We start from the raw sequence: 25,922 nt of genomic DNA, 5'->3' as shown, positions 1-25,922 counted from the left end.
CATGTTAGGATTCATTATAAGATTTATTGTACAGACCCTACATAGAGCTCTGATTAGCTATTCTACTGGACCAATCAGATAAAAGACACACTTGGTTTATTGGAATGCTAGTAATGAATGCCAAGTACTGTAATGTGACAGTACCAACTGGTATGCACAGTGCTGTGCTCTCATTGGTTGTAAGTGCGTTTACCAGGTTAACTGACGGCTACAATACTTAAATTCCTAAAGATAGCGATTCACCTAGCAATGGCCTACTGACAATGTTGCAACAAACAGCCAATAATATTTACTACTTTTATTATATTTACTTTAGAATAAAATCTGTAATTTGTTTTTGCAGAATCAAAGTTATTGGCTTTTTACCTATTTTGTTACATCACAACCTGTAATTTATTTATTTTTTATCTGAATTTTTATGTGGTGGATCTGCATAAAATAGTCTAAGTTGGTGAAGTGAAAATACAAATTTTAAAATTGGCATGTGCATATGTATTCATCCCCTTTGCTATGAAGCCCCTCAAACGGTCTGGTGCAACCAATTACCTTCAGAAGTCACATAATTAGTGAAATGAAGTCCACCTGTGTGCAATCTAAGTGTCACATGATCTGTCAGTATAAACACACCTTTTCTGAAAGGCCCCAGAGGCTGCAACACCACTAACCAAGAGGCATCACACCATGAAGACCAAGGAGCTCTCCAAACAAGTCAGGGACAGAGTTGTTGAGAAGTACAAGTCAGGGTTGGTTTATAAAAAAATATCCAAATCTTTGATGATCCCCCGGAGCACCATCAAATCCATCATCTTCAAATGGAAAGAACATGGTACCACAACAAACCTGCCAAGTGAGGGCCGGCCACCAAAACTCACAGAACGGGCAAGGAGGGCATTAATCAGAGAGGCAGCACAGAGACCAAAGGTAACCCTGAAGGAGCTTCAGAGTTCCACAGCAGAGACTGGTGTATCTGCGCATGTGACCACAATAAGCCGTACACTCCATAGAACTGGGCTTTATGGCATACCTCCCAACATGACCCTCTCCAGGAGGGACACAATGCTCTGCTTCCGGACTTCCCTCTTAATGTATGATTGCAGGCACCTGTGTTGAACAGTTTAATGAATAAGAAAGGTGTTTCAACACAGGTGATGTAAATTTTAAATTAAGAGGGAAGTCCAGGAGCAGAGCATTCTGTCCCTCCTGAAGAGGGTCATGTTGGGAGGTATGCTTTATGGAAAAAGCCATTATTTAGTGTTATAAATAAGAAGGCATGTTTTGAGTTTGCCAAATGGCATGTTGACTACCTAAATGTAGAATTGAGAATCTGTGGTCAGACTTGAAGATTGCTGTTCATAAGTGGAAACCATCCAACATGAAAGAGCTGGAGCAGTTTTGCCTTGAGGAATGGGCAAAAATCCCAGTGGCAAGATGTGGCAAGCTCACAGAGACTTATCCAAAGCGACCTGTAGCTGTAATTGCTGCAAAAAGTGGCTCTACAAAGTACTGGGGAAGGGGGAGGAGGGGAGAGGGTGTGTGAATAGTTATGCACGCTAAAGTAATTATGTTCTATTTGTTGTTTGCTTCACAATAAATGAAAAACATCTTCCAAGTTGTAGGCATGTTCTGTGAATGCAATGATGCAAACCTTCAAACAATCCATTTTAATTCCAGGTTGTGAGGCAACAAAACATGAAGAATGCAACGGGGGGTCAATACTTTAGCAAGGCACTGTATATTAGAGAACAATTGTGTTTATTATTTTGGAGCTGCTTTAGCGCTAAATTTATCAGTCAATCACAGATTTATTTAGTTACATGGTCCAGTATTACTTTGTGCTCTCCGTTATGCCTACCAGAGGGCAATAATGAACAGATAATAGGATTTTAGTACCTACCGGTAAATCCTTTTCTCTTAGTCCGTAGAGGATGCTGGGGACTCCAAAAGGACCATGGGGTATAGACAGATCCGCAGGAGCTTGGGCACACTATAAAGACTTAAAACTGGGTGTGAACTGGCTCCTCCCTCTATGCTCCTCCTCCAGACCTCAGTTAGAAAACTGTGCCCAGGAGAGATGGACAATTTCGAGGAAAGAATTTATTGTTATAAACACAGTGAGTGTCCTACCAGCTCACACCGCAAAAACACCGTAGAACATGGCATTCAGTAGAATACCAGCCAACGGCATGAACAAAACACAGCCACATGCTGAGAGAATATGTAACACAACCCGTGTGTCCACAGAAGCAAAAATAAGACCCCGCATGCCATGTTATGAACAACGGTAGCAACCGCCAGACAGATAAAACACACCACCAGGGTGTAACCAAAAGCAATAACTGTAGACACCGTACGCACTGGGACGGGCGCCCAGCATCCTCTACGGACTAAGAGAAAAGGATTTACCGGTAGGTAGTAAAATCCTATTTTCTCATACGTCCTAGAGGATGCTGGGGACTCCAAAAGGACCATGGGGTTTATACCAAAGCACCAAAATGGGCGGGAGAGTGCGGACGACTCTGCAGCACCGAATGAGCAAACATAAGGTCCGCAAAATTCAGGGTATCAAACTTGTAAAGCATAGCAAAAGCGTTTGATCCCGACCAAGAATCCGCTCGGCAAAGTTGAACCGCCGAGACTCCTCGGGCATCCGCCCCAGAAAAACCCATCTTCCCAAAAGAAGGAACCTCCACCGACTTCGGTGACGGCAAATCAGCCGTAAAACGAACAAGCCAAACCGCATCACAGATTCAGCATGTAACAGACTGCATAACGCAGTCTCCCAAACCAAGCTGGGAACATACCAGACAAACAGAGCCTCTGTTTCTCCAAACTGAGCCAAAATGAAGACCTACATACTCAAATCCCTGACTAGATCAAGAGAATTTGAACCAGCTAATGCCCAATTAACCACCGGCATCAAAATAAGCCGATTTCTGCGAAACCCAGAAACCACTCTTGGTAGAACTACCAACCTAGTACTCAATTCCTCTCTATCCACCTGAAAGTTCAAACAAGGCTCTTGTGAGACAAAAACCACCACTTCCAACACCGGCCTTGCGGACGTCAAGTCAATAGCCGGACCACTTTCCAAGAGAGAAATTTCGTAAAGAAACTTATTAGGCTTGCCTCCACATCGGCTTGTAAAGCATGGATAAGCACGATCTAGCTGAAAGTCCTCCATAGGAGCCTTCCTGGATAATCACCGAAACACATAATTACTCCAACAACGGTGGTAACGCTGTGCCGTTAGTTCTTTCCTAGCCTGAAGAATTGAAGAAACAACTTCACTGGGAACTCCCGTTCGGCTTAGGACATGGCATTCAACCGCCCCGCCGTCAGACGCAGCCTCGGTAAGTCCTGATACACGCCCTGATCTTGCTGTAACATTACCTCACATAAAGGAAGAGGGCAGTAATTTTCTATGAGTAAACCATGAAAAACTGGATAGCCAACCCTTGCTGGCTAGACCGGATTTAAGAGGATCATCGGAACCTTCGATCATCTTATGCTTACCACTGTCAGAAAAGTGAAAGCGGAGAGGCCACATAGACCGACTAAAAACACCCACGGTGTCACGAGGATGTCCACCGCTATATCTTGAGTGTCCCTTGACCTGGAACAATCTCCTCGAGGCCTCTCGTTGAGGCGAGACGCCAACATGTCCAATTGCGACACTCCTCAAAGACTTGTCACGTCTGGGAAAGCTTCTCGATGATGACAGAATTTTTCCCGGCTGGACATCGTGTCAGCAGAGGATATCTATTTCTCCGTCGTTTACCTCCGGAACGAAGACTGCTAATATAGCATTTACCAGACTTCCCACTCGACTGCAAAGTGTGCATCTTCTGCCATTGCCACTTTGCTCCTTGTTCCGCCCTAGCGGCTTACTTACGCCATTGCTGACAAGTCGTCTGGCAGAATTAACACGGGCAGAACACGAAGAACACGTTCGTCTAAAATAGCTCTTAATTCAAGAAAACTTACAGCAGACAAGTTTCCCAACTTGACCTCATCCTCTGGAAATACGTCCCTTGCAAAGGACTGCTCCCCAGCTACGGAGATCTGTATGCACGGACACCAGGATCTAAACCTGGATCCCTAACCTTCATTCCTCTATAAGGAAAGAACCGAGCAGACACCACAGGAGCGATGTCCTGGCCGTTTTGATTATATTCCGGTGCATGCGCAGGTGAGACCCGGACCGCATTTCCAACTGGTCCCTAGAAAACCACTCTGGTATTAGACCTGCTCACCGAAAAAAAAACCTCTTAGGCCGCACCCATCTGTCTTATTAACGGAACCTATTGATGAGGTGTCACCTCAAAGCCGATCCAACTCTGGATCCTCAGACAGAAAAAACACTGAACCGTAACCGGGCAGTATCTACTCTGAAACCCACTTCCGACATCTGCGTCGTTGGGAACAACAGCCAATCCCTGCGCCGAAGAACAGTCAGATAAACAACGATATGCACCTTTATACAGGGACAACCAGACAATGTCCTGAATGTGACGCACCTCTGTATGGCGTCGCGTACTACCTCCCCTACCATAGGGGAAAGGCAAGATCTATTAGAAAAAACAGTAAGGGGCAACAACCGTAACTTAGAATGTTCCCCTTTGTCTTCTATAAATAACTCACAGGTCCTAGTCTATTCCTGGACTAATTGAAAAGTAGAAGACAATTGGTCACCGGAGTGGGGACCAGCCAGATAGACTCAGTGACAAGTGGTGTATGTAGTGGAAACAGAAAACTACGTCCACTTCTGCGAACCTAACAAGGCTGCAGAACACTTACCTTTTCACCTTCCACTGTCTACACAGAAAAGGAAAAAAGAACGGTATCGAACCGGTTAAAAGGACTGCATCCCACAAAGGAATGCGTCACCAACCGTTGTGAAGGGGGCTAACTCACGAATTCAGACTTACCAGCGGAAACCTCCGAGATTGACTGAACAGAGGCCACACCAAACAGCTGTATACATCCCACCAGCAACTCTGGGAGACCCCCTCCGCATATTTCCGGTCACACCACCTGCTGTCACGTGGCAGCCTGCTGTAATGTTATAAGGAAAAATAAACATAGGCAAGCCTACCCACTCTAGGTAGGATAATTCTATCGGATGCTTACCCGACTACCACACACCCTCAAGTGCATACAGTGCAAATAAGGTCAAAGTATAGAAATAAAATTTCACTTAGCTGCCTGTGTATGATCCTTTGCGACCGGGCTCTGCGTCGACCAGGAGTTGACTGTCATAATTTTCTCTCCGCGTTGTGAAGAGAATAATATTCGGACTCCCTGAGAGGATCGAAATCAACTCATCACGGCCAATCTAGAGCTTAATCAACAGAGCGACCAGCACATGATAAGAATACCATTATTTCAGCATTCATGGATATACATCCAGTGATCGCGCTGAGACCAAAAAAAAGTGGGTCCCAGGGACCCCTCACTTTTAAAAATTGGGGTCCTACTTGTCCTTTTCTGGGTCCCATCGGAATGAAGGTTTTAATTAGTCTTATTAATGATTCAAACATAAAAACACAAACTTGATTTGGACACTACAAAAGGGGTGCAAGGGGGAGGATGGGGTGACGATGCTGCTGGGCTGTGTAGCATACAGGACACCCCGCACTTTAGATGTAATTAGACATTTTGGTGACCTTGTGGCAGAAAGAGAATTGGTTCTCCCGCACTGAGACTGAAAACTGTGACAGTGCGCGCCGAAGGCGCGCTGGAATTTTTTAGGGGCGTAGCTTCGTGGGGAAGGGGCGTGGTCACATAATAGTACCAATTCACATTATTCCACACAGTAGTGCCGCTTATACACATTGCACCAGGTAGAACCTCCTATACACACTGAGCCAAGGAGAGCACGTTATTCACATTGCACCAGGTAGAGCACGTTATACACATTGCGCCACACATTGCACCAGGTAGAGCACGTTATACACATTGCGCCACACATTGCACCAGGTAGAGCACGTTATACACATTGCGCCACACATTGCACCAGGTAGAGCACGTTATACACATTGCGCCACACATTGCACCAGGTAGAGCACGTTATACGTATTGCGCCAGGTATAGCACGTTATTCACATTGCGCCAGGCAGAGCACATTATTCACATTGCGCCAGGCAGAGCACGTTATTCACATTGCGCCAGGTAGAGCACTTAACAATTATATGATTAAAAAACAGGACAACATTATTAAATAATACATTTTCTATATGTAATGGCTTTATGGTGCCGCTATAATAGAGCCCCAGACTGGATTTAGACACTACAAAAGTGTTGTGGGGGAGGGAGGGTGACAATGCTGCTGGGCTGTTATCATATCGGAAGTATGCATTCAGGATCCTGGCTGTCGGGATCCCAGCAGCCGTAATACCAATGCCGGAATCCTGACAGCAGCCACAATACCAACACTGGCATCCAGAGGTGATCAGGATCCCGGCAACGATATCCTGACAGTCAGGATCCTGAAGGGAAGTATGCACTGCCGCCACTGGTTTAGCGTGCAAGTGGGAAGGGGGGGGGGGGGTTAGGATATGGTGTTGGGGAGGGTTAGGCTGCAGAGGGGGGGGGGGGGGGGGTATAGGTGTTAGGCACTAAGGGGGTGGGTTGGGTTTAGGCTGCGGGAAACGGAGGGTTAGGGGTGGGAGGTTAGGGTACCCTCTGCACTCGTCACTCTTGTCGGCTTTGCTGCGATCGGGATGCTGGTGTCGGTATACTAAATGCCAACATCCTGACGACGACTTCGGACACTTGGTACAACCACTGGATTTGAGTCATGCTGCCTGTAATTTATGTGCTGACTGATCAACTTCAGTGACACTCACTGTGCTGGCTGCCTTTACAGTAACCAGCGGCAACCAGCAGTAACCAACAGCAACCAGCAGTAACCAACAAAGGCAGACAGCACAGTGAGTGTCACTGAAGTTGATCAGTCAGCACATAAATTACAGGCAGCATGACTCGAATCCAGTGGTTGTATCAAGGGTCCTGTATGCTGCAGAGACCAGCAGCACTGTCACCCTCTCGCCTCACCCCCACTCCATACCACAAAAATGTTGCGTTTAACACCTGTTTGCAGGCGCCATGCAGCCCCCATCTCCGCCATCCCACCGATATGAACAGCCCCCCTGCCGCCACCGTAAGTCCAGCTCACCCCTCCGCACAGCAAGCACAGTCCCCGGTCACCGGCGTTCAACATCCCCGCAGCACAGTGTGTAGCGCGCCGCAGAGCCGTCCTCACTGTCTGTCCGGCTCCCGTGAAGCTCCAGCGGGTGATCGGCGGGGGCGTCCTCACTCTGTCCGGCTCCGTGAAGCTCCAGCGGGTGATCGGCGGGGGGGGGCGTCCTCACTCTGTCCGGCTCCGTGAAGCTCCAGCGGGTGATCGGCGGGGGGGGGGGGCGTCCTCACTCTGTCCGGCTCCGTGAAGCTCCAGCGGGTGATCGGCGGGGGGGGGGGGCGTCCTCACTCTGTCCGGCTCCGTGAAGCTCCAGCGGGTGATCGGCGGGGGGGGGCGTCCTCACTCGGTCCGGCTCCCTTGAGGCTCCAGCGGGTGATCGGGGGGGGGGGGGGGGGGGGGGGGGGAGGCGGGCCGCACCGCCACAAGAGGACTTATAGAAGACCAGCTTCAGCGGAGCATCTTGCCCCCGGTGTGATGTGTGTGCGCGGTGTAGGGGGCGGGGCCTTCTGGGTGCATGCGGATAGAGAGATGCGGCGGCGATTGGATGAGGAGGCGCGGCGGTGATTGGATGGGAAGACAGAGTCTCCTATTGGTGCAGTGATACACAGCGCGTCCTATGGGACCCGCTCATTTTTTAAAACCGGGTACGTCTCTTCCTGTAGCGCGTAAAAACGCGCTATAGCGCGTATTTTGCGATCACTGTACATCATGTCATACACAATAAAACACACATATCCTAACCATTCATATATAAACATATATCTACATATATATACATATAGATATAACCTATACGCAAGTGGATTGTCCAGACCCGTCAGGTCCCTAGTGACAGTAATGTGTTGTGAATGTGTATGACCATGTACTGACATGCCCCAGATGTGGATCTACCAGGAACATTATGGTCGACAGAAACTGAGTAAATGTCGACATCACGGAATAGTAAGCGGGCAAAAATAATAATAATCTTGAAACCCCAAAGGGTCTGAGGGAAGCATACATATACAATTTCAATAACACTCCCCCCACATATACCTCTAAATATATATATAAACATATATACAAATACAGGTACAAGGCAATAACCGCCTGTTAATTCTTTTACCCAGGAAATACCGTTGATGCCGACAGGGCATCGACAGATAACCGTGTATCCCCAAGTGTGTTTACTCGTTTTTAAGCACACAAATGCTAATACTTAGTTGTTTGAATCAAGTACCGCCAAGCGTCGGCGAAACCGACCGTTATCCCCACAGGAGTTTACGACAAAGCCCTCACACCTGTCGACACATGTCGACTAACCAATAGTGGGTAAATAAACAGGGAAACAGTGAATTTATGTAACACAACAGGTATTATGCGTCCATTATTTGACATAATAGCATTAAAAACACTGTGTCCCCCCTCCTTCTTACCATACAGTAAATCTTGACGGGGACCTGAGGAAAATGGCACCGACTCCTGTGTAAGGGCTAAGCTCCGCCCCCTCCCGGCGCGCTTAAGCCCGCCCAAACATATCTTAAATTGAGCTGGGGACTTATATACAGGGATTAATCCTCTGTATATTCCTTTATACATACAAAACGCAGCCCAGGGCGCCCCCCCCCCCCCCCCCGCACCCACGGAAACCGTTGGTGTGTGGGATCGATGGAGTGCAGCGCGGGCGCTGTGGTGCCCTGGCGGGGTGAATACACCCGGAGTCCGGGTATGTTCCCCCACCCGGGAAGAATTAAGAAATGCTGCCCAGGACGCTCCCCCCCAGCGCCCTGCACCCCTGGAGCCGGTGGCGGTGGAGAGATGGCAGTGCGCTACAACACGCTGGCGGGGTCCGGGACACGGAGCCCCGGCACCGCCAGCTTAACTCAGCAAATCGTAATATGCTGCCCAGGGCGCTCCCCCCCAGCGCCCTGCACCCGTGAGAGCCGGCGGCGGGGAAGAAAAGGCGCCTAGTGCGCTACACATACTGGCGGGTGTCCAGGACACGGAGCCCCGGCACCGCCAGAGTTACACAGAGACCGTAAAAAGTCTGCCCAGGGCGCTCCCCCCCCCCAGCGCCCTGCACCCGTGGAAGCCGGCGGCAGGGGAGTAGTGGCGCGCAGCATATGCTGGCGGGGGTATGAAACACGGTGCTCAGGCACCCAAATGCTTATCTGCCAGCCACACAAAGAAATCAGCAACCTGCTGGCCAGGGCGCTCCACCCCCAGCGCCCTGCACCCTGTGAGTGCCGTGGTGTGTGGGAGCATGGAGCGCAGCTCGACCGCTGTACCTCCGTTACTGAAGTCTTCTGTCGTCACTGAAGTCTTCTTGCTTCTTTATACTCACCCAGCTTCTTTCTTCTGGCTTCTGTGAGGGGGGTGACGGCGTGGCTCCGGGAACAAGCAGCTAGGCACACCACGTGATCGAACCCTCTGGAGCTAATGGTGCCCAGTAGCCGAGAAGCAGAGCCTTGAAACTCACAGAAGTAGGTCTGCTTCTCTCCCCTCACTCCCACGCTGCAGGGAGCCTGTAGCCAGCAAGTCTTCCTGAAAATAAAAAACCTAACAATAAAGTCTTTCAGAGAAACTCAGGAGAGCTCCCCTAGTGTGTGACCCATCACTCCTGGGAACAAAGTCTAACTGAGGTCTGGAGGAGGGGCATAGAGGGAGGAGCCAGTTCACACCCAGTTTTAAGTCTTTATAGTGTGCCCAAGCTCCTGCGGATCCGTCTATACCCCATGGTCCTTTTGGAACCCCAGCATCCTCTAGGACGTATGAGAAATGACATTTACTATTTATGAAAAATTCTAAAGGTTTATGGCAGACAATAACCATGCAGCACAATAAATATGTTTGTAAGACATAACATACCAGCCAATCTGCTTCTAACTGTTATTTTTCAAACCCAGCCTGTAACACGGCAGTAAGGAGCGGATTGGCTGGTACTTGATCTCTCTCCACGGTTTAGTACATCTCCCTCTAATTGCGCTTAGTAGAGATATGTCCAGTGTCTGCAAATATGGGTTGTACAGTGTTACTGAGATAACACAGCACTGCAGCTTCTTATACTGACTGTTGTAGTGTGCTTAAGTAACAGTATAGACTACCCCTTGAATGGATTTTGCCTTCTGTATTCTATGTACATGTACAATGTTCACAAGTGGGTGTGTGAGTGTGCAACTTATGTGGGAGGGGGAGAGAAATCCAAATGGATGGACTATACCTGCAAAATCACATATTTCCCAGTAGGAATTCCTGTCAGCGAAACTTCGAGGGAGAAGCACATTGACCCCAGACCGAGTCAGTGAAAACCCACACAGTCTGAGAATGAAGCTGGTGAACAGGAATAGTCTTACCGGTAAGATTGACCTCTTTCCCTATGCAAGTCCCTCGAAAGAATGGACTTGTATAGGGATTTTGTAAGGAACTGCACATATTCAGCGCAATGGTTCTGAACTGTATTCAAAGACTTTGATGTGAACTTTATTTGATGCAAACTTTTGTAGAAAACTTTGCTTCACCTGACTACACATGGAGTGAATCATAATACCAGCATTAAACACCTATGACACTGTTGTACAGTACCAGGAGGTAGTGACTGGAACTCACACCTCCAAGATTCCAAGACTCTATGGTTAACCAATAAGCATACAACTATTAAACACCACTAATGTCATCTTTACTTTTCCCTCTCCTCTCATCCCTTCAACACCAGCTTTACTCCCACCTACACACTGAATGGAAAGAGGTCCTTCATACTGGTAGGAAGGGCTACTGTCTTCAAACCTTTCACACTGCCAGCACAGTAAGGCTCAGGTGTTGCAAAGGCAGTTATTTGCCCCTTGGGGAGGACAGCACAGTAATAAACATGCCTGGATAGCAAAAAAAAAAACCTGCAGCCAAGCTCTCAGAAACATTTGTCTGCATGATGGACAGAAAACTGTACCTGTCAGCAGGTGTGGTGGAGACCTGTCTGCTCCTTTATCAGTGGCAAGTTCCACTGCATATTTCAGGGCAAGAGTCGATAAGAATCAGGCCTATACTAACTCAAATGTTCCTTTGATAACTGTGGACATGACAAAGTGTCAGGACTTACAGGAAATTGGTCAGACTTAATAACCATTGGTGCAATCATTCTAGTGAAAGCAGATCAGAGAGGTTTGTATTGAAATATTTTTTCAAAAACACAGTGGTTCTTTTTGGCCCACTTTGGACCTTAAGAACATAAAGGGGGTATTCAATTGTTTGAAAAGTCAGTTGGGTGTCTGTTTTTTCCTAACAATTGAATTCCCCACAAAATGTTATGTTCAGATAGACAGATTCAAGATGGAGGCTTTGAGAGTTGTCATCAACAACAAAGACACAGGGGCGTAAGTTCATATCAGAATCCTGGAGGCGAAAAAGACTAATGGTGGCCCCCCTCCTCACTTTCACCACTTCACCACCAACACACACAGCCACATATACACAATCACACACACACACACACTGGGCCCACCCCGGCACTCTTCTCTGTTATTCCCCCTTCTCACCAGTTATACACACACATACACACACACTGTGCCCACCTCGTCACTCTCCCCCATTATTACCCCCTCTCACCAGTTGCCAGGGTGTCGGCATGTGGAAACCGGTGCCGGCCATACACGCTGTCAGGTGGAGGGAGCCGGGCAGCGCGGTGTCTGCATGCGGGAACTGGTGCCAGGCATACACGCTGTCAGGTGGAGGGAGCCGACCAGCGCGGTGTCTGCATGCGGGAACCGGTGCCGGGCATACACGCTGTCAGGTGGAGGGAGCCGGGCAGCGCGGTGTCTGCATGCGGGAGGCGGTGCCGGGCATCCGTGCTGTCAGGTGGAGGGAGCCGGGCAGCGCGGTATCTGCATGAGGGAACCGGTGACGGGTATACGCGCAGGCCGGGGGCGGGTGCCGGACAGCAGGGGTATCAGCGGGAGGGAATCGGTCAGCCTCAAGGGGCGTGCACACTGCCGGCAAAACCCACTGCCCCTTTCATTGAATAAACAGTGAAGGGGCTCTAGAGGAATAAATAATAAACTGTGGTAGCAACTATGCTCATAAGTGATTGAAGGACACAGGAGGCAATGGAGAAGGCGCCACCTTCACTGCTGGAGCCTGGCGGCAACCGACTCCATTGCCTCCGGGACTTCCGCCACTGCACAGACACCAGATTTACATGTGCTGACTTGACCTCTCTATGTGCAGCTAGTCTGCAACAAAGTCTCTCAGTCTTGCCTGCTTCCTTGCACTTTAAATCACAGGTTTCGGACTGCCCTGACTCGATGACACAGCTCCACAAGTGCATCGTCAGAGTTTGGTTGTCTCCAACAGTGGTAGACAATAGCCTCCTTGTCCCCAATGGCATTCTAGCACACTGTGCTCTGACTGCACAGTCCCAACCTGGACTCTCTGACTGATCAAACCCCATCTGGACTCTGTCTCAACAGGGCAGCCTCTAGATGTGGCCACACACTCCTTTTGTTCCCTGTGTGGGTAGATCCCTCCTACTCCATGTGTTATTAATGCAACAGACCTTCATGCTGCCACACACACAAAGACACACACACACACACACACACACACACACACACACACACACACACACACACACACTTTAAGTGAGGTCTGCAGTGATCTTTTATAAGACAGCAATGTTTTCTGGTTCATAAGTCTCACCTGGCTACAGGCTGCTACAGAGTGTCGAGCAACCCTTATAAGAATATCAAAAATGTTCAGGACCACAGATGGTGGTGGCCTCACAACTTCCAAGATATATCGGAGCCTGTGCAGAAACTTTGTCTTCAGAAGACCCTAGAGAAAACAAAAGAAGTTGTTTAAAGCCAAATTTTATATTAAATAAAAACATATGCATGAAAGTGCTCAATAACCTTCTGCTGTATAGCAGACCACTGCCAGGAGACTGCTAGGGACACACGGTGGGCAAACCCACCATCTAAGAGGCAAGGTACTGGAAGAAAAACAGACTCCTCTGTACCCTGTAAATCCTGCTTATTATCAGTAGACAAGCAAGAAAACAGAAATGACTAAGGGAACAGAGAAAAAGCATTCCTATATGGGCTGGACTGCTCCCCAGTAGACTCATTGGCATACAATAACAACTTACTGGTGGCATAAAGCCATGTGCCCAACCTTCTATGCTGGGCATTTCGAGACAAAATAGTCCAGGGACAGGTGATTTAGGGAGGGGAGGTGTTTTCCAGTTACTTGCTTCCTAGCAGGAGGAGCTTATCTGGAATCTGTCTCCCCTACTGCAAAAGAAGAAATAACTACCTCACCTTTACAGCATCATTACGAGCCACATCTGGGTCAGCTTTCTTTTCTTCTTTAGACTTTTTCTGATTTTCTTTTCCTTTATTAGTGCTTTCCTCTAACTCATCTTCATCATCATCGCTTTCCTCATCCTCTTCATTTGGTAAGAATGGGAACACTTTTGTTCCTTGGTACCATGAAAATGTCATGTCCAGATATTCCTGCCACAAGAAAAGGAGAAAGAAAAACCATTAATATATCCCAAAAATATTTTTTTCAACATTCAAGAAAAGGGGAATTAAGAACAAGGAGAGATCGGTACAATTCACCCTCAGCTATAACCTATTAGATTTTGGTCCTGATTCTGTTTTGCATGCAAATGCATATGAGTCTTTTGATACAGCTGTTCTGTGGCTGTAAGCTAATTCCTCTCCCGATGTCTCCGAAATTCAGACGCCAACTTGCAGTGCATTGAGGTGCTGCAAATCTATCTCAGTGCGTTTTTAGGCGCCACCATTGAATGCACCATCGGACACAGCATCAAAACTAGTACCAGCTCTATGGCAGGTGCATTTCCTCCATCTGAACATGGCGTACCCTGTGAGCAGTTCTGTGGCTTAAGATGCAGACGCTGTCAACGACAAAGCCTGCGTCCGTCTAGCCACCCTTTTACCCTCCAGGCAAGCCCACTTAAATCTGAACTCCCTGCGCCTAAATTCATTCTGCGTATCTGTGCGGTAACAATCAGGGAACATGCGCAGTACTTAAAACTTCGGCCAACTGCGCTCACACAGGATCAGCTTTGCTCTGTATGGGGTATATTCAATTGCTGTCGAAACTGCCGTCTTGTCGGACAGACGGCAGTTTTCGACTTTGTCAGGTCGGAAGGGGTTCCGACCAATTCAATCCCCGGCTTTTTTATCCGACAAGTCGGGGAATTCGAATTCTCGAAATAGCTGCCGATCCACGTGCTTCTGTCGGAAACGGGGCCAAATCCGACAGGTTTTAGCCCCGTTTCCGACCATCTCAATCCAACTTTAAAAAAAGTTGGATGCAGATAAGGGTGCTGAGAGGAGGAGATGGGGGAGAGCAGCGGGGAGACAGGGGAGAGCAGAGTCTACAGCATCATACATTTCTCTACCATGCTAGCTGCACAGACACTCATTACTTGCCAGACTTTATACACTGCGGGGAGACGACTGCGGGGAGACGGGGGAGAGCAGCGGCTACAGCACCTTCATCTCAATCCAACTTTTTTTAAAAGTCGGATTGAAACGGTCAGGAACGGCCAAATCCTGTTGGATTTGGGCGCTCATTGAATAGGTCCTGTCGGAATGGATACGACTTTAATGAAGCGCCTTGAGTCCTATTGGAGAAAGAGCGCTATATAAATAAAATTATTATTATTAATTATTATCAATTGAATATACCCCTATGTCTTTATAAGCAGTAAACAAAGCACTTGCACAAAACAGTGGTTAGTAAGAGCAGCATCGGTGTGGATCATTGGGTGGACCATAATTAATGCAACAGTCAATAGGTCGACCTGCAATATGTCAAAAGGTCAAAAAGTCAACAGTCAAAATGTCAACATGGAAACGGTCGACACAGAAGATGTTTTTACAAGTTTTTTTTAATGCCATTTTCTATGTTAAACCACGTGACCCCAATTAGTGTCCCACTTCGCTCACCACACTTTGGGCATGGTGCCTCGCTCCTCTCCCGCAGCGCTCAGTAGAGGTTACTAGTCACACGTGAATGGTAAAATATGAAAACGTTCTAAAAATAAATAAATAAAATTTGTGTGTCGACCATTGCTATGTCGGCTTTTTTTTTTTTTTAACATGTGGACTTTAATCACTGTCGACTTTTTACATGTTGACCTAATGCAAGTCAGCCTATCATCCAGAACCCGAGCTGCATATATAACAATTGGGATATAGAAAATAGGATTTTAATTACCTACGGGAAAATTCTTTTCTCGTACTCCATAAGGGATATTGGGGAGACTTAGTATGATGGGGTATAGACGGGGTCCAAAGTGCACTTTAAATTTCTTCACTGGGTGTGCTGGCTCCTCCCCTCTATGCCCCTTCCCACAGGCAGTTATAGGTAAAACAGTGCCAGAAGGAAAAAGGACATATATGAGAGAAGGAACATGATAACAAAGAGTGGTGAGATTTAATACAAGCACACCACGAACATATAACAACCAGCAACAACTGGTAACAATAACAGCAACAGCTGAACAGTTAACCACATAACAGAGAACCTACAGAAAAGTCAACGTACTGAGGCGGGTGCCCAATATTCCTTATGGAGTACGAGAAAAGGATATACCGGTAGGTAATTAAAATCCTATTTTCTCTAGCATCCAAAAGGGATATTGGGGAGACTTAGTACAATGGGGATGTCCCAAAGCTTTCAGAACAGGCGGGATGTGAGGAGACTTCTGCAGCACCGCCTGCCCAAACTGGGTATCCTCTTTGGCCAGGGTATCGAACTTGTAGAACTTTACAAAAGTGTTCTTCTCCGACCAGGTAGCAGCTCGGCACAGTTGCAAGGCCGAGACGCCACGGACAGCCGCCCAGGAAGAGCCCACCGACTTAGGAACAGATAAGGCCTTCACAGACTTAGGAACAGATAAGGCTGCCGACACATAGGCCTGTTGGATAGTAAGCCTAAGCCAACGAGCAATGGACTGCTTCGAAGCAGGACAACCCTTCTTCTGCGCATCATAGAGCACGAACAAGGAATCCGTCTGTCTGATCCGAGCCGTTCGCTTGACATAGATCTGCAAGGCCAGACGAGCAGAAGTGTCAGAAATGGACAGAACCACACTAGGTTGATTCAAGTGAAACGCAGAGACCACCTTCGGCAGGAACTGCTGCCTTGTCCTGAGCTCCGCTCTGTCCTCGTAAAAGACCAAGTATGGACTTTTACACGGTAAGGTCCCCAATTCTGAGACACATCTAGCAGAAGCCAGGGCCAGTAACACCACTGTCTTCCACGTGAGGTACTTGTCTTCTACCATCATTAAAGGCTCAAACCAGGACGACTGTAGAAATTCCAACACCACATTCAAATCCCAGGGCGCCATAGGCACCACAAAAGGAGGTTGTATGTGGAGTACCCCTTGCAAGAAGGTCTGAAGTTCTTCTGGAAGAAAATGGAGAGAGCAGAAATCTGGATCTTAACGAAACCCAGACGCAATTTGAACTTGAAAACCTTCAGGTAAGGATTCAAGGACTTTAGATTCAAAATGGGCTGTACCGAGCTGTCTGGCTTTGGTATCACAAACAGGTTGGAGTAATAACCCACGAATCCAACTCATCCCCAAAGAGCCATTTACCAGAAAAGGAGAGGGATTCCACACTGCGCTTTGATTCTGCGTCCGCTATCCACTGACGCAACCCCAAAGCCCTGCGTGCCGACACTGCCATGGCAGAAGTCCTAGCCTTAATATTGCCCATCTCCTTAAGTGAGTCACACAGGACGCGTGTACTGTCCTGAATTGAGGAGCGTCACCATAGTGACCAGAGGCATATCCCCGGAGAGGCCCCCCTGAATTTGCGTAGCACACGTATGAATGACATGGGTCATCTAGCAACCTGCTATGACCGCCTCTGCGATACACCAGCTGCCGTGTAAATAGATTTGAGTGTAGCTTCAATTTTTCTGTCCCCAGGATCCTTTATAGTAAAAGGAGCCCGGGACTGGCAGCACCACCTTTTTGGACAGTCGAGAGACTAATACATCAACCCCAGGGGGTTCATCACAAAATTTCCTACTTTCGGGAGCAAATGGGAAAGTGGGCAAAAACTTTTTTGACACTTGGAATTTTTTGTCTGGATTTTTCCAGGCTAATTTGAATAAGTCATTTAACTCTGCAGAATCAGGAAAAGTGACATTAGGCTTGTTTTGTGTAAAGAAAAACGACTGCAGTGACGCAGCATCCTCTAGAGGGAGCTTTAACATGTCCCGTATAGCCAGAATGAGGGGTTCAATACTCTGAGCAGAATCGGAATCCCTACTAACGGGATCCAAGTCCTCCCCATCCTCCTGTATTTCCTTATCTGAATCAGAGAATAGAGCAGGTAAACCACACTTCTGTGGTGCTGCATGAGAGCAGTGGGGCTGTGTAACATCTGCCCTAGCAGCTAAGTCTGCAACAGCCTGTTGTAGTAGCTGAGTTTTTTGTACATTAGCAGTGAGCTGGGATGACATATCAGACATCATAGTTTTAAGAGACCCTAGCCAGGAGGGCTCTGGACCCTCTCCCCCAGCCCCTTCACTGATTTGTGAAGATTGGCTGCATTGTTCACAAGAAACGGAATCAGATGATACTGGAGAGAATCTAGTGTGACATACACTGCAGAGCTTGTGTTTACCCAGGTTTCACAGTAAGCACAATAACATACACATACACACAGACAGTAATACTGTTTAAGCCTGCCCTTACTGTATGTGAGAGGAGAGAGAGAGAGACCAGCACACCCCTAGCTGCACAGTGAGGCTGACAGCTAATTATATCACAGTAACACTTATGATTTCTGCCCTATATAGGACACAGATTGTGTACCATAGCGGCTTTCCCCCTTTGCTACACCCTGTACCAGTTTTCCAGCGTGTCTTGTGAGGCAGAAAGCGCTGTGTGTGCTGTCCGTGGCTGCACTAAGCAGAGGAAGGTGCCAAAATGCCGCTGGTCCCGCTTTGAGGTAGCTCCGCCCCCCCAATGGCGCCGGAGCCACAGTAATTTTTTATACTGGCAATGTCTCCTGTTTGCTTAAAAACATCACACAAGTGCTAGTTCAAGCTATATGAAGCCAGTCTACACGGGGGGCTCTAGCGGGTCTCCACAGGAGGGTCCCATATGCCGCACCCGCATTCAGCAGCACTTTGAACCGGGGGACACCCCAATCGTGGCCCCTGGTTTTTACTCACCACAGATGTCACCTTCAGGCTAGTGTTAGGGGTGTGCGGCGTGCTGCAATTGAGACAGCCAAGGCGCAGTCCTTCCGTCCATCCCCCTTCCGTCCTTCCCCCTAACTCACACGGTGCAGGTATGCTGTTGCCCAAACAGCATACCAAAAATAACAAACGTTTAAAAGAAATTGAAGAAAACTCTCAGGAGCTGCAGAGATGTGCATCCTCTCCTAAGGGCACTTTTTTCTAAACTGCCTGTGGGAGGGGGCATAGAGGGGAAGAGCCAGCACACCTAGTGAAGAAATGTAAAGTGCACCAGCTCCTTTGGACCCCGTCTATACCTCATCGTACTAAGTCTCCCCAATATCCCTTAAGGATGCTAGAGAAAGCAACATTAGCATTTTTTTACTACTGTAAATATTCATCCATGTGTAAGAAATAAAAGGTAAGGTCATTTAAAAATGGTGATGCCAAAATATAACCTTAACTGAAATATATGTAGTTATGGTAGACTTACCGTTGATAACTCTACTTCTCAGAAGTCCACAGTATCCACAGGATAACATTGGGATATGAGGTAGCATCTGCGGAATGGTACCAATTGATCAAAAGCTTTCGGCCTCACAGAATGCAACGGGCCAGTCTCCTACATCCCCGCCTCCTGGCTCAGGCAATTCAGTTATTTTTCAAAGCTCAAGGCAGGAGCATCATAGAGAGCCCTAATCAGGCGAGAAGAACATACATACACACTTCCATAAAAGAAGGAAAAGGTTAGCAAGTATAAGGATCCTCAAATCACGTGCGTCACGGTGGGATCCCTGTGGATATTGTGGACTTCGGAGAAATAGAGTTATCGACGGTAAGTCTACCATAACTACATATTTCTCCTGCAGGGTCCAAAGAGGTATCCACAAGATATACTGTGGGATGTCCCAAAGCAGAATTTAAAGGCATAATGTCTAATGAATGTATTAATTGAAGACCATGTGGCTGCCTTACATATCTGTTCAGCTGAGGCACCACGTTGTGCTGCCCATGAAGGACCTACCTTACGAGTAGAATGAGCTGAGACATTAGCCGACACAGAGAGATCAGCATGAGATTATGCTTCTGAAATAATCATCTGAAGCCACCTCGCCAGTTTCTGTTTATAAGCAGGCCATCCTCTCTTGTGAAATCCGTAGAGAACGAAGAGAGTGTCTGTCTTTCTAATGGCACTGGTATGATCCATGTAGATGCTTAAAGCATGGACTACGTCCAAGGATGCATCTCCCACAGAAAGGTCCGGCCCTTGGAAAGCCGGAAATACAATTTCTTCGTTAAGGTGGAAATTGGAGACCACCTTAGAAAGATATCCAGATTTGGCTCTGAGAACTGCTCTATCTGGATGAAAAATCAGAAAAGGAGGATGACATAATAACGCCCCTAAATCTGAGACTCTTCTAGCTGAAGCAATTGCCAGTAGAAAGAGAACCTTAGCTGTCAACCATTTAAGATCAACTTGATTCAGTGGTTCAAATGGGGCAACCTGAAGTGCCTTTAGGACTAAATGTAGATCCCAAGGAACTGTAGAAGGAACAAAAGGAGGTTGGATGTGAAGCATTCCTTAAAAAAAAGTGCGAACATCCTGCAGGTTAGCAATTTTCTTTTGAAACCATGCAGTCAATGCTGACACCTGAACTCTCAAGGAAGCCACCCGTAGACCTTTATCCATTCCTGCCTGAAGGAATGCTAGTACACAGGAAACTCTGAAAGACCTAGGGTCAAGCTTCCTAGCACTGCACCACTGAATAGAAGCATGCCATATTCGGTAATAAATGTGAGCAGAGGATGGTTTCCTTACTCTAAGCATTGTTTGAATTACCTGTTGTGAAAATCCTTTTGCTCAGGATGGAAGTCTCAAGAGCCACGCCGTCAAAGACAGCCGATCCAGGTGCTTGAAATAACAAGGACCCTGAGAAAGTAGATCTGGACGTTGAGGGAGTAGAAACGGAGTATCCGCCGACAGCCTCTGCAGATCTGTGTACCAATGTCTACTGGGCCAAGCCAGAGCTATTAGTATCACGGCGCCCCCCCATAAAATCCCCCGGCTTCATGGCCAAGATAATGGAACGTAAAGTCTTCATCTGAAAACGAGGCACCCAAATGTATTTGTCCAGAGCTTTGAGACTGAAAATGGGCTGGTGTAACCCATTCGGTTTCTGTAATAGAAACAGGTTGGAATAAAAACCTTGTCTCTGCTGAGCAGGAGGGACCAGTACTATCACCCCTGATTGTAGCAACTTCCGAACTGCCTCCTGTAAAGCCCTGGCCTTTGTTTTCGCAGAAGATGGGCTGGTACAAAAAAATCTTTGCGGAAGGTGTTTCTTGAAGGCAAACGCATAACCGTGAGATACAGCTTCTTACACCCAGACATCTGTGGTGGACTGCTGCCAGGTCTGATCAAATAGAAGAAGTCGGCCTCCCACCCTGGGGTCCCCCAGGTGGAGGCCCGTGCCATCAGGCTGATGTCTTATATTCTGGTTTGGAAGCAGGCCTTCTGGTAGCCCAATGCTTTTTAGTCTTTCCAGACTTATTTGATTGGGACTGTTTGCCGTTACCCTTTCCTTTCGCTTTTTTGGGGGGTCTGAAAGGACAGAAACGCTGGAAAATTGGGTTTAGACTTGTAAGTAGAAGGAAACTTCACTTTCTTAGAATCTGCTTCTGACTCCAGAATATTGTTTAACTCTTTACAAATAAGAATATCTCCAGCAAAAGGCAAAGACTCTAGTACCTTTGTGGACTATGAGTCAGCCCTCCATGTATGTAGTCAGACAGCTCTGCGTGCTGCTACTGCTGAGGCCGATGCCTGAGAAGCTACTATGCCCATCTCAAAGGCTGCTTCTTCCATAAAGACAGCTGCTTGTTTAATATGTGCAATGTGGAACTTTTGTTCTCTAGACGCCAATGAAAGGTCGTCTTCTAATGCATCAGCCCAGGCTGCCATTGCTTTCGCCATCAAGGCTGAAGCCATCGCCGGCCTAACAACTGCTCCTGATAAGGAAAAAACAGTTTTTAGAAAACCATCAATCTTTCTATCCGTTATATAATTTAATGATGTTGTAGGAAGAGGTAATGTACATTTACGCACCAACCGAATGACATGCATATCTACCTTGGGAGCAAACTCCCTTTTCAAACAATTCCCAGCTGGAAGAGGATAATTGGAATTCTGAACTTTTTACTGGGTGTAACCCAAGCCTCTTGCGTGATTTCTATCAGCTGTTCTGACTCTGGAAATTCAGTTCTGACTGTTTTGGAACATTTAAACACAGGTGCCCTTGATTTTAACACAGGCTCTGCTGCCTCCTCTAAGGATAGAATGGCATTCATAGCATTAATTAACTCATGTACATCTACTGAGCTGGGTACTTCATCCTCGTCTCTGTATGCAGACTCAGAATGTGAGGAACCATCCTCATCCTCTGAAGTGTCCCTTTCTGAAACATGTGTAGACTGTGAAGATGTTGTTTCATGTCTGTGTGATTTACTTTCCACAGGCCTTTCAGCCTGCTTTTGTTGAAAGGCTGCAGATTCCTGGACTGGATATGATAAGACCCAGGGGGAATGTTGCATGTGTAAGGGTTAATTGCGTAACCTATCCCTGGTATGGGAGCTGGCATTATACGCTCAGCTATACTGGATAATGTGCAAATGAAGCCCATGGGGGTTCTGATTGAACCTGTGCCTGCCTTGGATTATTAAGGATGCTTTGGTGAAAGCTATAACAATTCGCACATAATCCATTTTGTACCAGATCTTGAGAGGTTAACCCTGCTTTGTATGACAAACATGATATCAATGTTGGTGCTGCTGTGGAGAGTGTATCCTCCTCACCCTTGCCTCTCTTAGACATGGTAAACAAATCACACACCTGTATGGTGTTAACTACACAATTTGTGAACGTATTCACTTTAAGCTTACTAAAGTGATATACAATCCGATCCCTCACTGCCTTGCACCAGCTTTGGGGATCGGTATATACAAAGACAGCAGAACTGACGGAAATTTAGTATAATATAGAAAAAAAAAAGTCAGCAGCCGCACTAGCAATCAGTCACAAGTTATACATTAGTATAATAAGCAATATGAGCATATATTTAACTACAGATACTGTACATTTCAGGTATGTAGGAAAAACAGATTTACTAGATTACCTTATAAAGGACTTTAACATATTCAGTCTCACAGCGAAAGAAACAGCAGTAACAGTTTATCAGACTCATATGTAACAGGCACTTATGCAACTACTCGTACCCCAATGATAGGTAGAGACTTAGTGCTGTATCACCTGCCACAGGAGAGCGGGATACAGGTAGACTTAACCCCGCTTCCAGGATCAATCAATATACGTTATCCAACGCTGAGTGGATAAAGACGCAAATAGTGAACACCGACGCCAAAGTGAACACATATGTTATCAGTGAACACAGACACCCAAGTGAACACTGGTGCACCAGTGACACAGCCGCCTATGCTACGACTGGGTCAGTTAAATATCTAGCTTCTCAGACGGAAGTGGGAAATCAGTTCACAGCGGAAAACTCGGAGGAAACTGGTCATGAACCGGGGGAAGGGGCGACCAGGGGAGCGTCTCACTCACCACTGCTGACATCAACCCAGGGATCGGTAGTTTCGATCCCGAAAACAGTGTGACTGTGTCTTGCGTCTCACCCGCTAAGTGGAACCGACGCCTTACCTTGCTAGTACATCCACACAGATGCCCGCCGAAACAGCACTGTACACGTGGGTAAGCGTTGTGGCGACCCGGCGGAGAGTTGTTGGGGTTCTAAGGTGCATATAAGACGCTTTTTAGAAAGATCGCTCAAAAAGAATAAGACTATAAAAATAAAAAGCTTATGACTGCAAAAAAACAGCAGCCCCATGACCATGGTCCGGCTCAGGAGGCGGGGATATAGGAGACTGGCCCGTTGCATTCTGGGAGACCGAAAGCTTTTGATCGATCGGTGCCATTCCACTGGCGCTACCTCATATACCAATGTTATCCTGTAGATAAATTGTGGACCCTGCAGGAGAAAAGACATAATGAAATAACATATACAGTAGACTTCTGCCTGAAATAGCCTGCTTGAACTATAGTTAAAGTAGGTACAAAGATGAAGGAACCCAACATCCGCCTATTGTACAATCTTCAATATACTATCATGAGGTCACCCGTGTGGTACTATAGTATACTACTAGATGTAAACCACATAGTAATAACAAGTAAAGATGCACAACAGGAAAAAGTGGTCTCTCTAGCTAATGACAAAAGCTTGCTGAACGTATGCTGAGTGTGGGACCTTACTGAAGGCCAGAAAGAATATGTTTTCCTCATTTCAAGCTTTTTTTCTTTACAGAACTTCATGCTGGATTCAGAAGAGGACAATTCTGGAATGCTTCTATCAGGTAACTGTACAAAGATTCTCCATGACAACCTTAGTTATAGTATAAAAATGAGAAAAACAACCATCTGATTTGGTCCTGGAGGTTTCTCTTGTAAGAACTAAACATAAAAATCTCCATATAAAAAAGGTGACTAAAGTCAACTATCTCAGCAAACTTCATGTTCTGCCAAAAGAATGAAGTTCACAAAAGGTCATTAGCATGTAAAGTAATCTTGTAATGTAACATATCAATGTAAATAATAAAACAATTAAATAAGAGATGTCATTATAGTTTTACATCAAATGTATTATGTTCATAATATCTATAACATCTAACACATCTCAAATAGTAAATTCAAGAAAAAAATGACACTTTTTTTTTACCTCATCTTCTGGCGACACCAGTAAGGAATGCAAAGCGCCAACTGCTGCAGCGATAACATTTTCTATGGCATCATCCAAAGAATAGCGCAGGAGGAAGAGGAACCCTGCATCCAACAGCAGCTGTAGGACACTTCCCTTCAGGACAGAGACAAACTCTCCCTGCTTGGCCTATAAGAGAGCACAGTTCAGCTAACAACACACCAAGTACTGCCAGCTCACAGTCTAGATTAGGGGTGGGCAATAAGCGACCTTCCATCTGAAGTTTAACTATAAATCCCAGCATGCCCTGCCACAGTTTTAGCATGCTCTGAAAACAAAACTGTGGCAGGGCATGCGGGGATGCACAGCAGCTAGAGGGCCACTTATTGTCACCACTAGTCTAGATAGATAGTCAATAGGTCGACAGAGTCATTAAGTCAACAGTCAATAGGTAGACAGTGACTAAGGTCAACAGGGTCAAAAGGCAGACACAAAATAATCGTTATGGTAGACTTACCATTGATAACTCTATATCTCCTAAGTCCACAGTATCCACAGGATAACACTGGGATATGAGGTAGCGAAAGCGGATTGGCACCAACGATCAAAGATTTCGGCCTCCCAGAATACAACGGGCCAGTCCCCTATATCCCCGCCTCCTGGCTCAGGCAAATCAGTTGTTTTCCAAAGCTCAAGGCAGGAGCATCATAAATAGCCCTAATCAGGCAAGAAGAACACACATGCACACCATTCCATACAAGAAGGAAGAGGTTAGTAGATGAAAGGATCCTCAAATCAGGTGCGTCTGGGTGGGATCCCTGTGGATACTGTGGACTTAGGAGAAATAGAGTTATCAACAGTAAGTCTACCATAACGATTATTTCTCCTGCAGGGTCCACAGATGTCCCAAAGCAAATGTAGTGGTATTGACGCTCCTGATTAGACAGGAGAATCCTTCGCCGGAAATCAGCGTCCTAAGAGACAAAGGTATCAAAGGCATAATGTCTAATGAATTTGTTAATGGAAGACCATGTGGCTGCCTTACATATCTGTTCTGCTGAAGCACCACATTGTGCTGCCCATGAATGACCTGCCGAGTAGAGTGAGCAGAGACATTAGCCGGAATAGGGAGATCAGCTTGAGAATATGCTTCTGAAATCGTCATCCGAAGCCACCTCGCCAGTGTCTGCTTCTCAGCAGGCCATCCTCTCTTGTGAAATCCGTAGAGAACAAAGAGTGTCTGTCTTTCTGATGGCACTGGTACGATCCATGTACAGTAGATCCTTAAAGCACAGACTACCAATGATGCATCTCCCACAGAAAGATCCGGCCCTTAAAAGTCCGGGACCACAATTTTTTCATTAAGGTGGCATTTAGAAACCACCATAGGAAGATAACCAGATCTGGTTCTGAGAACTGCTCTATCTGGATAAAAAATCAGAAATGGAGGGCGACATAACAATGCCCCTAAATCTGTAACTATTCTAGCTGAAGCAATAGCCAGGAGGAGAACTGTAGCTGTCAACCATTTAAGATCCACTCACTTTAGTGGTTCAAAAGGGGCAACTTGACGGGCCTTTAGGACTAAACTTAACTCCCAAGGCACTGTAGGAGGAACAAAGGGAGGTTGAATGTGGAGCATTCCCTGGAAAAAAGTGCGCACATCCTGCAGGTTAGCAATTTTCTTTTGGAACCATACAGTGAACGCTGACACCTGCACTCTCAAGGAAGCCACCCGTAGACCT

General features: G+C 46.8%; 1 protein-coding gene across 2 annotated transcripts in view; it reads right to left on the bottom strand.

Annotated features, from left to right (window-relative positions):
• RPAP1 (RNA polymerase II associated protein 1) overlaps window positions 1-25,922 on the bottom strand; it is a 210,377-nt gene that overhangs the window by 66,058 nt on the left and 118,397 nt on the right. For both annotated transcript variants that reach the window (XM_063947921.1, XM_063947922.1), the window contains exons 11-13: window positions 24,199-24,366; window positions 13,489-13,683; window positions 12,869-13,003 (exon numbers count right to left, since the gene is read on the bottom strand). In XM_063947921.1, coding sequence (XP_063803991.1) covers window positions 12,869-13,003; window positions 13,489-13,683; window positions 24,199-24,366 — 498 coding nt within the window. The remainder of the gene's footprint in view (window positions 1-12,868; window positions 13,004-13,488; window positions 13,684-24,198; window positions 24,367-25,922) is intronic.

The sequence above is a fragment of the Pseudophryne corroboree genome, chromosome 12, assembly GCF_028390025.1.
Source record: "Pseudophryne corroboree isolate aPseCor3 chromosome 12, aPseCor3.hap2, whole genome shotgun sequence".
Classification (NCBI taxonomy): domain Eukaryota; kingdom Metazoa; phylum Chordata; class Amphibia; order Anura; family Myobatrachidae; genus Pseudophryne; species Pseudophryne corroboree.
This window is presented reverse-complemented; position numbering and strand designations above follow the sequence as displayed.